Source organism: Empidonax traillii, unplaced genomic scaffold, assembly GCF_003031625.1.
Source record: "Empidonax traillii isolate 1590-97213 ecotype Southwest subspecies unplaced genomic scaffold, ASM303162v1 scaffold444:size1099390, whole genome shotgun sequence".
NCBI lineage: Eukaryota > Metazoa > Chordata > Aves > Passeriformes > Tyrannidae > Empidonax > Empidonax traillii.
In genome coordinates, this window is record NW_020955637.1 from 36,590 (window position 1) to 52,390 (window position 15,801).

The following is a 15,801-nucleotide window of genomic DNA, read 5'->3' on the forward strand; positions in this document are numbered from 1 at the left end:
CTCAGGAATGGGAATTGCTCTGAAGTCAGTGGGGCTGGAAGCAGAATTTTGGGGTCTAATTCCATCACCCCCCGCTTTGCCTGGTTTGTCTGCTCTAAGCTGAGCTCTCAGGGAGGCAGGAACACAAAGAATATTCTTTAATCGTTCCCAGAATGCCAAGAAACAACTCCTGGGACGAGATTAAACGGGAACAAATCCTCACCGTGCTTGAGGACAACGTGGCCGGGCACGGAATGTGCTCCCGAAGTTGTCCTGGTTCACCCCTGGAAACAAGGCCATCTCTACCAGAATTTGGTAGAGGATTTGGTGAAATTGAAGTTTTCAAGGTCAGGTGGGTTGATGAGGTCGGGTACAGGATGTGGTGAGCCCGTGGAATGGGATGAGGATGAGGATGAGGAAGGATGCAGCTGCCCCTGCTGGATACGGTGGCTTCCCACCCACCAAAATTCCACTGCACCGTTGGAAACCTTCCCCAAAATTCCCCCCAAACAAAGTGTGTGAGGAGATGCCTTGTCAAGCCACCACTTGACTTTTGAAGCAGCTTCATCGAGAAGCCTTTAATTAACCATCTTAGACCTTTCCTTCCCCACCTACAAAGAGGCTCCCAGAAGGATCCTCTTGAGAAAAGCAGAACAAATTTCAGCCTGTGCTTGGCATAATTTGTACGAGGAAAATTCCCTCTGACTTAAGGACTTCTCAGCAGTTAAAAAATGTGGGCAGATTTGGGGGTGACAGAAGGACACTGGCTGCGTTTGGGGTTCAGGTTGCTGCAGAATGAGGGATTTCAGCAGTTCATGATGGGATTTTTATCAGGGTTTTTTTTTTTTTAGTGAACAGAATAAAATGTGATTTTTTTTTCTTCTGGTGAATAAGCTCTTCAAGTGCATTTCATTGTATGTAGGTATTTTAAAATAGATCCTCTGTATATGAAATATTAATTTTCCATGGTAGGACAAAATACCCTAAAGTCAATTAAGGTATTAAAGCCAATCCTTTATTTAATTTGAAGGAGGAGGGTGTTTCAGACTGAAAGCAGATCCATGGGAGATGGTGGAGTTTGAATTTACTAAAAGAAGTGGCTACAGCTCCGAGTTGTTTTCCCATAGGGATGAGTGAGAATGACCAATAAATCAACTCCTTTGTATCCTTAATCCGGTGTATCCTTTGGCCTTCCCAGGGAAGAAAACAACCATAAAAAATGTAACATTAGACATGCTGGACTCAGGTGGAGAGTTCCTTTAGTTTTCCCAGAACAATTCCCTTGGAATTGCAGAAACCTGGAACACAACTTGAGGGATGTTTTAAGGCTGCAATTTAATCAGTGCTTGAGTTTGGAAAACTAAATATAACCCCGGGGAGAGCCTGCTGGAGAGCAGAGGTAACTCCTGGTCAGTCCCAGGCCTGGAATAAAACAACCTTGCTGTAGTTTATTTTCCTCTTTTGTCTCTCAACCAGCAGGAAAGCTGGAGGAGGGAGCAGCATCCCTTGTCACATCCCGCTTTTCCAGCTCCAAACCACACCCAACCCCGTGCCAGAGGGAGGGAATTTCTGATCCCTCCTGCAGTGGGAGTGTGATGCTCCCAGGAGAAGGGTGGCAGTGCTGAAAAGCAGAAAAGCCTGGCTGTGTCTGGGGTCTCTCAGAGCCCAATTCCAGAGGGATGGAAGGGGCAGATGCTCTCACCAGTTGCTCCCACGTCACGACGTCTGTGGAACATCAGCACAACCATGCCACCTTGTGTCAGCTGCTGTCTCCTCCTCCTGGCCTCCTGGCCTCCAGCAGTCAGGAGAAAGGCAGCCCACCAATTTTCCGTGTGTGGATGCACTTTGGGCTTTAAAATCTGGAATAAAGGCGTTGGATTTCGCGGTTTTTATTTTCCAAATTCACCCGTGGTGAAGTCGAGCTGTTGTGTGTGTAGGGGGGTTGTGGGTAATTCTGGGCTGCCCCAAACTCCCTGCTGAAGGGTGGGCTGTGCCCCAGCTCGGGGGGAATTCGGTCCATTACATTCCTGCCTCTAATTAATAAATAGGAATTAATTGAAGCTCTGCCTCTTGGCTCCCCAGTCGGCAGCAGAGTACGTGAAGTCCCGCCTGCCCGAGGTCCTGAAGCAGCACCTCCAAGACTATGAGAAGGACAAGGAGAACAGTGTCCTGTCCTACCAGACCATCCTGGAGCAGCAGATCTTATCCATTGACCGGGAAATGCTGGAGAAGCTGACGGTGTCCTACGATGAAGCAGGTAGGGTCGTGTCTCTTTTGAAATTCCATTTTCCTGCTCAGTCTCTCTCCAGACACCTTGAGCTGGAGGGTTGAGCTTTGTCCTCGCAGGCAGGAGGTGACCCAGTGAAATATTGCTCTCTCCTCAAGCTGAGGTAGAAAATGTTCCCCCTTGAGTGATGGAATGTCAACCAACTGAGAGGACACTTCTTCTTCTCCCAGCACTTTGTGCTCTCTGCACTGATGGTGATTGATCTGCCTGTGCCTCCTGATTGTCTCTGCAAGTGGTGCCACCTGCTTTTTGCTCTTTTCTCCTTCACAACTAACTTCTTTTTGGGGCTTTCCCAGCTCAGAGCGTGCTGGCTGGTCCCAGAGCCTGATTTTAAATGTCCACGATGCACGTGGACAGCAAAACCCAGGCAGTTTGTGTGTGTTTGGAGGCATTTTAACAGTGCAGTTACAGGGGTTTTCTGCTTTGATAATTACTTTTCACTAGCATGTTGTTCTCTAGTAGGCAGAAATGTCTTGCAGCTTTTACCTGATGCAGGGACTCCTTTACAGTCCCAAGGAAAAGACACACTCTCGATGCTTTTCACTGATTTTCCAAAATAGCCCCCAATAAATCCCGTTTGCCCTGAATTTTCCCAGGTTTCTCAGTGTTTAAATAAGTTGGTAACTTGCAGAAAGAGCAGTTCATGATTTCACTGCTGAGTTCATGTTCATGGCAGGCAGTTGGGCTGGAGGTGTGCACGGAGATCTGAAAGGTGCTGTTCTTTGTTCTCCACTCGTGGCTGAGCCTCGGAATTCACCCTCTCCTTTCATCCACAGCCCCACCCACCACCAGCCTCAGGCAGCCCTGGAGTACAAAAAGAGAGTTTATACTCAGTATGTCCCCATTTTGGGGCTCTTTCTTACCCCCTGTGGCATTCCTGGCTCTGTCCCTCCCCTGGTGCCCCCCGGGGAACTGTGCTGAGCTCAGCTCCAGTTTTTCCTTCCAGCTGCTTTAGGCAGAAGCCTTGAACTCATAGCTGGGTTTTTCACCCTGTTTAGGCGGCTTTTCACCTTGTGTAGATGGTTTTTGCAGACACTGCCCTGTGGATTCCTCTGGGTTGGTCACTGCACCCTGATAAAGTTGCCACCATCCGAGTCCCTCGTCACTCCCAGCTCTGGCAAACCCGGCCCTGCCAAGCTGCTGGCACTTTGTTCTGTCATTTCTACTCACACTGAAGTGCCCCGAAGTGCTTAAGATGCTCCAACTACTTATCAGCTTTGTTCAGGCTCCTCCTCAGCCTCCCCCTCACCGGCACCGAGATTCTCTCTGAGCTCCTTTGATCTCCGGGGCACTCAAAATGCCATTTGCAGACTCTGGGTGCTCACAGGGCTGGGGAGCTCTGCTGGAGTCAAGTAATTAGCAAGCTGTGTCACTTCATCGATGATATCCCCTCATTAACCCGAGAAACGAGGCTGCTGCTCTCTCAGCTCCTGTGATCTGAGGTGCTCTCCAGCCCCTTGGCAAACAGGAGGAGCTCGGAGTTCTCCAAGGACAGGAGTTAAAAATGAGGGTGCAGAACATCTCCTTAATCACATGTGGCCCGTTTTTTAGTGATGCATGAGAAGATCAGCTTCCCAGTCAGGTGGGGACACCTGTAGAGATGAAAACACGGTGAGGGAGCCCTCTCATCATTTCAATCGTGGCACTTGTTTACTAGAAAGGCAGAAATGGTGCTCCCTGCTCTTGAAATGAGGTGTGATTGTGAGCAAGGCACAGAAAAGGGGAGGTTAAACAGAACTGAGCAGCTGTGGGTGATCCCAGGGGCCCCAGCTGCTCAGCCCTTGGTGGTGGCATTTTCCTTTTTCTTGGCCTTTTTCCACACCAAAATGAGCTCAGTGAGAAACTCCAGCTGATGGTGAGGGGGCCACGAAAAAAATGAAAGAAACAATCTTTCAAAATCCAAATGGGGGAAATAAAGTGATGGTGATGAAAGGGAATTAGGTTAAGGGATCAACCAGACCCACCCTGGAGTGTGTGTTGTCCAGGGTTTAATTTCTGTCATCCCGTGGAATTCTGCCACGTGTCAGCCCCTGGGAACTGGACAGGGAGATGTTTAAGGTGATCCAGGGGTTGATAGCTGCATCTACAGGAGCACTTCCACACCTTTCCCATCCAGGAAACCTTTCCCATCCCTCCCATTTTCCAGGAGTTTGCACCCCCAGCTCACCCCGTTCTCCCAGGGGTGTCTCCCAAAGCAGACGGAATCCATCTGCATCCACTTACCCTAAAATGGCTTGGGCTTTGGCACAAGTCTGCAGGTCGATTTGGCCTCTCTGACAACATTCAGTATTAATAAAATGCAGCTTCCATGGGCTCAGCATCCCAGTGCCTCTTTGGGAACCTTTCCCTTTAGGAAATCAATCCCTCAGAGCACCCAAATGGAACGAATCCGTCCGAAAAAAAACCAGTCGATGCTGACAAGCTTGGAGGTTTGACTAAGGAAGCTTTACAAAATGAAAGGAGGCCAAAAGTGACAGACGGATACAAATCCTCTCATAATCTTTAAATCCCTTAGTTTAAAAAGTGGCATTCTTGACTGAGGCCGAGGTAATTTGGGGCAGGGATATTTTCTCCCCACGCAGCTTTGTCGGCTCGTTAATCCCATTCCTTTGATTTACAAACATCTGGGATGGAAAAAAAAAAACAAAAAAGTGCAAAGTTTGGGTATTTTGAAGGCATTTTGGATTTTAACAGGGAGCTCAAACCTGCTGGGAGATTCCAGAGGTGGTTTTGTCCTGGAAGCAATTTGGTTTTCACTAAAGGATGGTCCCTCTCCCCTCCAGAGTCCTGCAGAAATTGAGTTTCATTATTGCCCGACAGAAGAGATGAATTTCAGCTCTCCCTGCTGTCAGGCAGTCAGGGAAGATATTGATATTTAGGAGCTGCATCCGTGTCAGCCCAAAAAACGTGTTTTCTGAGCTGATATTTGCTGTTTGGGGGTGAGGATTGAGCTCAGCCAACCCCAGGATGCCCCTTTTCCCATGACCCTGCTCCCTTCCTGCCACTGCAGAAAGGAGGTGTTTTCCCCCACCCAGAGAAAGAGCTTACAAGAAGAAAATGAGGACATTAAAGCAGGAAATAACAGGGATAATAAATGCTTTGTTAGGGAAAAGTGTTGGGTTTTTTTTTGTCTCTGCAAAAGGAGCTTTAACAGGGAATTTATCATTATTGCTGTGAGGATAAATAAGTTATCAGGGCTGGGACTGGGGTGGGTGATTCTAAGAGTAACCCATTAAAAAATGCAGAATAAATCTGTTGGGATCCAGAGTCTTTGTGCTTTGGGGTTCTGCTTTCCACAGAAGGCTGCTCAAAATGTCCTTCCCAGCCCTTGCTTGCCTACCTGGAAACCACTTTTTTGGTGTTGAAAACTCTACAGGAACCTGTTAGTCTGTGGATACACCCCAAATATGGGGAATATAAGATTAATGGTGAACAGGAGTAACTGTCTAGGTTTAGGTGGGATATTGGGAAGGAAGTCCTGGCTGGGAGGGTGGGCAGGCCCTGGCACAGGTTGCCCAGAGAAGTTGTGGCTGCCCCTGGATCCCTGGGAGTGTCCAAGGCCAGGTTGGAACAACCTGGGATAGTGGAAGTAAAAACAGTATTTTAAACAGCCAGGTAGGAATTGTTCTGTGTTGGAGATTAAGCTTCAACCTTACAGATTCAAAGTAATTTCTACATCCCTCTAAGAACCTGATGTTTCTTTTAATCTATTTTAAAAGAAGGAGTTCTTTTAATTTTCGGGACCAAAAACCCCACGTTATGTAGAGCTGATTAAAGAATTGTGAGACCTCGAATTTTCAGGAGGGTTATTTTTAGGTTCAGGCTTTGCAGAACTGAATTTTGATAGCTGGGAAGAAGGAGCAGGTGCAGCTCCTTTTGGGAACCATCAGCACTGAGGGATTTGGGAATTGGTGCCTGGATGGTGTGTTGGCTCTTTGGTCCCACACGCTTTGAGGAAAAGGAGGTGGGTGCTTTAAAAACCCCACATGTCAAAAGCTCCTGGGAGCATTCACAGGCACCCAGCCCAGGAATTTGTCAAAACTGTGTATTTGGGAGATTACCACAGCATTTCCCCTCATCTGTGGGGCTTCTGCTGAAAGAAATCCCGTGGCTATTTTGAAATATTTTCTAACCTAGAAAGGAGTGAAGGGCAAACTGTTGTGCAGGACCTGGTTTGTCCCTCCTTTTCCATGCAGAGGTGGCGTTTTGGGGGACGTCAGAGCAAGGACAGGGCTCCAGCCCCTGCAATTCCTGCTGCTCCCATCCCTGCTGCAGCACATCTGCTCCGGGCTGTGTCATCGCTCCTCTCGCAGATAATCGCCGGAGAATTAGATTTATTTGGATGGGAGCTGTTGGGTCACTTGGAGGGCAGGTGGAGCAGGAACTCCGGTTTTTATCCACATTCCGAAGGCAAAGACTCCCTTTGCACTTACTTTGGTTGGTTTGTCTCAGTCCTGCCCGTTCCGGGGGGGGGTGATCAAAGTTTAATTTGCATGGCCCGAGGGGGATGGAAAGGAGAAGAGCAGGAGACACGTGGAGGGGCTGATGGGCACAGAGGGACACAGGGTGAGCCATAAAAATGTCCCATTTCTGCCCTGGAAACCGCTGGAGGCTTATTGGTTGGGATTTAAAATCCCTGGAAGGCAAACGGAGCTGTGTGGTCTGTAAATGAGAGCGATGGTGTGAGTTGCTGGTGGGGAACAAACACAGATGTAAATCTGGACTGTGGTTTGTGCCGCTCTTTGCTCTGTTCTCAGTCATTCTGCTTCTTTCTGATGGTTATTGAAGCTCAAAAATACCAGTTCTTGCCTAATTGTTGTGTGAACTGAAGCCTGAACACTGTGAAAAAAAGATGGGAGTGGAGTTTGTAGGTTGGTTTTTGTTTGAGTTTTAATCAATCCAGCCCTCTGAGGACCAAATACATAGAAAATAAAATCGGGTATATAAATATATATGTATATACATTATACATATATTATATAAATATAATTGATGTGTTGATTATAACATATAAAATATGGAATATAATTATATATAGAATGCAGTTAAAATATATTTATATATAATTATACATATATTCATTTTATATATGATATTTTATAAATATAATTAATTTATTAATCAGGTGGTTTCTTCCCCTCATTAAAAAAAAATAAAATATCCACAAACTGCTACTTGGACTTCTCCAAGGTGCTTTATCTGATGCTAAAACACTAAAATACACCAATAATCTTACCTGACTTAAAAAAAACCCCAACATCTCCACAGCCAGTGTAGTACAGGCTTTTAATTTTCAGCTGATTTCCTCTACAAAGAGCTCAGCAGTGCCTGACTGAGGCTGCCCCATCAGGGCACTCGTGTAACGGGGGGTGTTCTCACTTCCAGGCCCTTTTCCTGCTGGGAATTTTCCATTGGGCATTAAATCCGAGGCTGCTGCCAAGGGCTCGGCGTTTCCTCGCCCCGCACGAGGTTAAACGAGCGAAATAAAAACAGATGGGAAAGAAAACAAAGGGAAATGAATAAGTTTGCTTTCTCGGGGCAGGTCAGGGATGGAAAGGATATCCCAGCCATCCATCAGAGAGCTGATCCTCCCTAAATCACCCTGCAAATCACCCTCTGTTTCCTCACTGGTTTTACATCTCCCAGCTTTTATTTCCCACCCAAACTCCCCAGGCAGCTGTTCCTTCTCTCCCTGAAGTTGCTGATCTCTTTTGATCTTGCTGATCTCTTTTCCAACCCAATGGACTCTCGGAAGTTTATCCGAACTCTTCCCCCAAGCCCTGCAGGCACCACAAGGCTGCTGGGATGTTCTGCAGGGCAAGTTCCACCAAGAAAAGCGAGGCAGGTGCTGTTTGTTGCTGTGATTCTCTCGTTGCCCCTCTTGGCACAGCCTTCACACCCTCAGGGCCAACTCCTGGAGCCTTCTGAAGGGATAATTCCGGAGCAGGACACTCGTTTTTTGGGATCCTGGCGGGCAGGTTCCTCTCTGTGCCCTGTCAGCAGTGAGCCCATTAAGCTGGGCAGTTTAGCAACAGATGGGAAGCCACATCCATAAAGGTCTGCAGCGTGTCCATCCACTGCACAAAAATTATTGGTAAATATATATATATATATTTATCTGTGCCTGCCTTGTGAAAAAATAGCTCTGGTTTAGGGCTGTGCAGGGCAGCCCATTAGGTCAAAAATAAACCTTGGGGACACAGGGCATCTGAACACAGTTTGTTTATTCCTGGCTATTTTATTTATCCTAGTCATGGGATATTTATCTGCTGCCGTGGGAACAGCAAAGCAGAACCTTGAGCTGTGTTTTGGGCAGAGGTGCCACGAGAATTTGGTTTTTGAGGCCACAGAGCACAGGCTGAAGGTCTGCTCTGTACCAGCACTGCTGATGGAGTTTCATCCCCAACACTGGGCAGGCTAGTCCCAAAGTGCTTCTCCCAGAGATGTGATAAACCTCTTTATTAATGAATTACCACATGTAAATTAATAACAGAGGTGAAAACTCAACCCTGTGCTTCTCTGGTCTGCCTGAAAGAAAAAGGGCGCAGCATAAAGTTAATTTTATTATTTACTGCTGAGAAATTCCAGAGCGCCTCTTGTAACTGTGCCATCAGTGCTAAAATTCCCTTTTAATCTTTGCTCCCTTTTAACCTGCATGTCTAAAAACTCACTTGCCATCTTTGGATTCTGGGGCATGAATGAAATGGTGCTGTCTGGTCCAAAGCCCATGCCAGGAATATTTGTAATAGCTGGAGTTTTTATAAATACAGGTCCTGGTAGCTGGAGGGGAAATGTAGAAAAGTCATGGTCCTAATAAGGTCTGCTTTGTCCAATATCCATCCCTCTCTATCAGTGAAAGAGGAAAATACAAACTGTGATGTTCACACCTGAAAACCACCCCATTTTTCCAATGATTTCCTGCCACATGAGCCAACAAACACCTGTTGGATACAGTGATCAATGACTAATTACACCTGCTGTGTTCTGAGAGGTCAAAGTAATTAAAAATGTCCACTCTTTTCCTTTTTTTTTTTTTTTTTTTTTTTCACATAAAGAAGTGACCTCAGCTGTGGAGGGGACGAGGGGAGGGAAGCTCTGGGGTTGTCCTAGCACCATCCACTGCTGCAGGTTCAGTTTCTTGGGAGCAGCCAAGGGGTAATTGGTACTTTAATGACTTCCCTTGGCCATGAGGAAAAGCCCACCCAGGGAACCATTCCAGTGCCCAGGGCTGGGGGACAAGGTGGGACTCGATGGTCTTGGAGGGCTTTCCCAGCCTCCAAGATTCTGGGATTCTGGGACAGCAAGAACATTTCCCAGCTAATAATTCACATGCCTGCATGTCCACCCCCCTCCCCACGTGTCCCCTTGGCTCCCCTCTCCCTGTGTTTTTCCAGGCACGACGTGTCTGATCGCGCTGTTGTCCGACAAGGAGCTGACCGTGGCCAACGTGGGCGACTCCCGAGGGGTCCTGTGTGACAAGGATGGCAATGCCATCCCCCTGTCCCACGACCACAAGCCCTACCAGCTGAAGGAGAGGAAGAGGATTAAGAGAGCTGGTGAGTTGGTTTGGCTTTGGGGAGGGGTGGTGAAAGTCCCTTCTTTTTTGCCCCGAGAGGGGCTGGAAAGTTCCTGACTGAGGGATGGGCAGAGCAAAGCTCCCGTTGTCCAGACAGCACTTCCAGTGGGATATCACGCTGCAGATAGAGATGGCAGCAGGTGATCCACCCCTTAACAAGCTGGGGTTGGGGTAGAAAGAGCAGCATCAGCCCGTGGACCATCCCATCCCTTGGGATCTCTGCAGGGAGCAGCGAATAACAAGAAGCTTCACCCCAACCCCACCCGCAGCCTGGCTGGGGCTGAGGCTGAGCCAGCTTTAGTCTCCAAAATAAGCAGAGCATGAATTTAATTCATCAAAGCTGGTTTTTTTTTTACTTCCCATCTAATGAGCACAAACGTGGAAGCTGTGGCAGGAGCGGAGGGAAGGGATGTGACAAACAGGAGCCTTTCTGCAAGGAATCGTCCTTGCTTTCCTCACTTGTCGCTTCAGCCCCCTCCTGGGCTAGAAATTCCATTGGCATCATCAAATTTAATAGCCAGTTCTCCAGGAATTTGTCAAAAGTCTTTTTGAACCCATTTCTGCCTTGGCTCCCACAGCAGCAGCAGCAAATTATCTGATGAAGGAAAGAAGCTGCTCTGGTTTGTGTTAACCCCACCCTGAGCGTTGTCCCCAGAGGGGCAGGGCCTCTCTGCCTCCCAGCCTTCCTCTGTCAAATGGAAAGAACAAGTTTTTCCATGAGCACAAAACATATTTAAAACCCACAGGTCATCAGTGTGATGGCAGAGCCAAGGCCACGTGTGCTCCCCCCTCCTGGGGGAAAAGGAAAACTGTACAAGTCCTGAGAAGAAGGAATAGAAACATCTTGGTCTCTCTTTGCTTCCCCTTCTGTATTTGGGAGATGTATTCCTAAAATCCACCTGTAAAATCACTTCCCTCTCAGCCAAGCCCGGGAGGAATTCACTGAGGAGAAAATAAATAATCTGATTATTTGATTTGTCTGAAAATGAGGCTTTGTAACACAACAGCAGGGAAAACGAACCTGGATTTTTGCGGGAACTTCCAACTCAGGAAGAAATTATTTTCACGGGCAGGTAAATGTTAGGACAAGAATTATATTCTCCCTAGACCTGTGACTTCATGAATTCCCTTCTCTGTTACCTCATCACTGCTGTGGCCTCAGAATGGTGCTAAAAAACATCCAATCCACTTTATCCCACTGCCAGGTACTTTTACATTCTGGAACACCCCTTTTTTTTCCATCCCCTGCGTGTAAAGTTGAAGCAAAGTGCCCCAAAGCTGAATTATCTGCTCCTGTGGCAAAAGGCCACCTGGATTTTTCCCACCATCCAGATCTCCCTGCTGTGAGGAACCGAAGGAGGTGACAGTAACCACATCACCAGCTCTCACTGGGATTTTCCAGCTGTGCTCTGCCCTGTTGGTGCAGGATAACGGCCCTTGGAACAGCCTGGGTTTGGCTTGGGAGGCAGCACAAGGTGACAGGAATTCAAGTTATTCACCTTGAGCGTTAATCACTGAAAACATTTGTGCTGTTGCCAAGAAGCCTCAATTCCTTTAATGCCTTTTCCTCCAGGCACGGCCAGCACTGCAGTGATTGCTTTTCCTGAGCAATTTCTATGGATCTGATATGGACTCCTGTAGAAAAGAAAACATTTGAAGTGCCAAAGACACTTCAGGAACCCACTTGTGCCACGGGGCAGTTCGGTCTCTTTGTCCACATTAAGTAAGTGTGGAGTGAGGTTTGCTTGGCTGGGCATCCAAAGAGGAGGCTCCCAAGTCCTTCCTCCTTTTGATTAGGGAAGGAAACCTCATGGAGGCTCCAGAGGAATGTCCATGAGAACAGGCAGTTCAGGAGTTTTGTTTCTGCTGGTTTTCATACAAATCCAGTTTCAACCTCTAGGCAACAGTGAATCCTTAAATGAAATAATTTCACCTGAAAGCAGAGGGGATTTACAGATGAGATCAGCCAGCCAGGAATGGGAATGCCACGGGAAGACTGAGGAGACAGGTGACAAATAACCCCCCAGGCTGAAGGAAGAACAAAGACATTTGTAAGAACAGCAGAGCAGACAGTTTGCAGATAGAAAACCCTGTCCTACATTGAACGTTCCGTGTTTGCAAATTGTTCGTCCTCCAGTGACTTTTCCTCCCCCCGTTGGGATGAGGGGAACGCTGTGATGGAACAGCTGCTGGTGTGCAGATGGATGCACAGGAACTGGAGGTGCCACAGATTCTCCTGTGTGACCTTGAGTGCTGCCTGATTGCCATTCCTGGCACACTGGCCCTGTGGAGCAGCCGGTGCTGAACACACCTCCCTCTAAGCAAGCCCTAAAGAGAACAGATTCAACCAGACCCTTAATCCTGGTGATGGCAGAACCGGTCAGATCCCCCGGTGCATCCGCGGATTTTTGGTCCTGCTCGACAGAGGCGGTTTGGGAAGAGCCTGTAAATGGTTTTGCACTTGTTTCTTTGCTTTGTGCCTTGAAGGCAGATGTGTGTGTGTACCACTGCAGGGTGTTCTCAGTGCTGCCTCCCTCAGGGATCTGAGATGGGAAACGTGAAGCACTCGGGAACAGGAATGCAAAGATTGGTTTCTCTTTTCCTCAGCGTAGAACAGGAATTCCTGTGCTGCCCCACGAGCTGTGGGTCTCTCTGGGGGAGCTGCTTTGGTTGAAAGCAGATCCACACTCCTGATTCCTCTGCTTTGGCTCTTGCAACCCAGCTCAGCACTCCGAGATGCACTGAAGGCACCTCCTGCATGCTGAGCCCTCATCCCTCAGAATGGAGATTGGGCTGGGCCTGGCAGGAACCAGAGAAGTGCTTTTAAGGTTCCCAAGAGCTGCTTTTTAAGTGCTGGTGTCTCTCTCCCCGCAGGCGGCTTCATCAGCTTCAACGGCTCGTGGCGCGTGCAGGGGATCCTGGCCATGTCCCGCTCCCTGGGGGATTACCCCCTGAAGAACCTGAACGTCGTGATCCCCGATCCCGACATCCTCAGCTTTGACCTGGACAAACTGCAGCCAGAGTTCATGATCCTGGCCTCTGACGGGCTGTGGGACGCCTTCAGCAACGAGGAGGCCGTGAGGTTCATCAAGGAGCGCCTGGACGAGCCGCACTTCGGCGCCAAGAGCATCGTCCTGCAGTCCTTCTACAGGGGCTGCCCCGACAACATCACAGTCATGGTGGTGAAGTTCAGGAGTAGCAGCAGCAAAGCAGAGGAGCAGCAGTGAGCAGAGGCTCCCTCTGGACTCGGCACGCACGCAGCGGGAAGCTGGAGTGGAGGCCGCTCGGATCGCCCGCAGGAGGAGCGGATCCCTCCGGCCTCTGTCCTGTGCTTGACACCGGGAGCAATACAACCAGCCCACGCTGAGCAGTGACAGCACTTCAGTTTGTCCACCTCGCCCCTGCTCCTCCAGAACTCGCTGGAACCTTCCATTGCACCATTTTCTCTCCGGATCCCGTGCGGTTCGGCCGCTCCCCTCCCGTTTGTGACGCTCCAGGGTGGGTCCGGCTGCACGGCAGGGTCAGGGCAGTGCTGCTGCTTTTCCCCCCAGAGCTGGCACTGCCCACCTTCCTCATCCCTTTAACCCACGGTGATAAGGCTGAATAGGAAAAGGTGGGTGATTTTTTTGGCCTCTGGCACGAAGGAGGAAGAGGAGCCAACTCTGCCCCTGCTGCCACACTCTTGGCTCTGTCGCTTCATTTAACCTCCCCCCCCTCCCCACCTCCAGTAAATCCCTGCCAAGCATGTGAGTAGGTAGAGCTGCTGAATTACCTGAAGCCACAAGTTTATTCAGGCTGTGCATTACTCTATAACAGTTCTAGGCCATATTGTATCCAAACCAACTGATGGCAAAGTTCAGCAAAATACTCTGAGGTTCTGACACCTCCTGGATGAGAAAAGAGCTCGGGCTGTGAGAGCAGAATGTCTGTCCTGCACCAAGGATCACCCTGACCTTATTTTGGACTTGGCAAGCGAAATGCAAGGTAAAATTAATGTCATTAGTGACTGCTGGGAACCTCATCAAAGCAGGGCTTTCCTCAGAGCTGCCCCAGTCAGGGCTGTCCAGGTGGTTATCCCTGGTGCCAACTGCAGATGGATTCGTGGTGTTAATCCCGGGGCAGAACCCTGTTTTGGGATAATGTACAAATGCCAGGCAGCATCACTGCACTGCAGAGATGAAAGGTTGTGTTAAATCTAGAGAAAACCCTGCTTAGTTCTAACTGTCAGTATTTAATTGTATTTTGGAACCTGTGACTGGTGTAAGTTTGACCGAGGGCTGGGTGAGTTTGTTCTGCCCGTGGTAACAACTGCAGAGAGGGACAGGGTGTGTGGGATGAACAGACCAGGCTGGATAATTGTAATAATCCTTGGAATCTCCCTGCAAAACGTGGTCCTGGACCATCTGCTCAAGGTTCAGGGTGCTGGAGGTGGTTGGTGTTTGGGTCTGGAGGGGAATCAGGGATCTGCTGCATTAACTGGCATTGCTGTTCTTGGGTGCTGAGCAGGTCTGGGTCTCTCAAGGAGAAAATCAAAGAGCATAAAATTCCTGCTCGAGAGGGAATTCCCGTCTTAGTCTTTCCAGTTCTGTTCCTAGCTTACCTCTTCCCCAAGGAACCTTCCTCCTTTAATTTGTTGGGGGTAATCACAGCTCTTAATTGGATCTGTTGCCTTTACCAGGACTGTCCAAAATGTGGAGGGGATCCCCTTGGCAGCCTCTGCTCAGCCCACACTCCAGGCAGAGCCCTTTGAGAAGTGAAAAGCAGGAGAGGGAAGTGTCCAGCCCTGCTCCTTCCCTGGAGGATGGGAGGCTCCTGCCTTTTTTTAATCCCTTGAGCAGTGACTTGGCAATGCAGCTTGGCAGCTCCATCCAGCAGCTCCCAGGAAACCTTAAAAACTGCACAGCACTTCAGTTATTTTAGTTTGAAAAGGTATTTGAGGTCAGAAGGCTGGAAAATGCAAACCTGGGGTGGCATTTCCATGGGAGTGCTCAGTCCTGGAGCCAGGAATGGCACAGCAGCAGAGTCAGAGCTCCAGGCAGAGCCTTTCCTGTGTCCTTCGCAGGAGATGTCCCATTGCACCAGCTTTGCTGTGGAGGGCACAGCCTGGGGAGCTGCCAGGAGAGAGAAGGAGAATCCCTGAGGGATCCGTGACCTTCTCCTGAGCATCCCTGAGGGATCTGTGACCTTCTCCTGAGCATCCCTGAGGGATCTGTGACCTTCTCCTGAGCATCCCTGAGGGATCCATGACCTTCTCCTGAGCATCCCTGAGGGATCCATGACCTTCTCCAGCACACTGGCTGTGCTCCAGCACTCGTGACAGACAGGAAAATGAGGTGGCAGGAATTCCCAGCCATGAGGGAGCAGGGGGAGGGCGGTTCACTCTGGAAGCAAACCCTGCTCTCAGGATTTAGGAAAACAGTGCAGAACAGAAGGGGTTTGCCTGGATGTTTACTCCAGGATCATTCCCTCTGTCACTCCCACAAAGCTTCTCCCCCAAACCTCCACTGAACTTCGCTGATTTGTGCCAAATCCCGTGGTGACACAGCTGGGGGACGGCGAGGGTGAGTGATGCACCTTTTTGCTGATGCCACCTGAACAATCCAGGGTTCTCCCACTGCCTTAACGCTCCATCCTCCAGCTGGGAAGGGTTGCCCTGGCACGAGGGGCTCCTCCCACCTGCTCTGCTGCCTGGGCACCTCTCCAGAGAAAGAGCTGCCTTTCTGGGGGCACAGCTGGGAGCTCCTCTTGCCATGGAAGTTCTTTGGAGCCCGAGTCGCTCCGTTGGTGACATCGGTGCCCTCGGGAAGAGCCTCCCGTGGCACAGAACTGATGGACTGAGTTGCTGCCAAAGAGCATCTTTCCCCTGGTCCAATGTGACAAAATGTACCTTTGTCAGTAGTTCAGCTGGTCCAGTGCTCGAGGAATTGGGGCTGTTCCCAGGGGGACGTCACAAGCTCCC

General features: G+C 49.2%; 1 protein-coding gene across 1 annotated transcript; it reads left to right on the top strand.

The window, feature by feature from the left end:
* Nucleotides 1–2,065: 2,065 nt before the first annotated feature.
* On the top strand, nt 2,066–13,247 carry PPM1L (protein phosphatase, Mg2+/Mn2+ dependent 1L). Its single transcript, XM_027894846.1, has 3 exons — nt 2,066–2,236; nt 9,661–9,822; nt 12,717–13,247. The coding sequence occupies exons 1-3, from the start codon at nt 2,200–2,202 to the stop codon at nt 13,067–13,069; spliced, it is 552 nt and encodes a 183-aa protein (XP_027750647.1). The 5' UTR covers nt 2,066–2,199; the 3' UTR covers nt 13,070–13,247.
* The last annotated feature ends 2,554 nt before the right edge of the window (nt 13,248–15,801 follow it).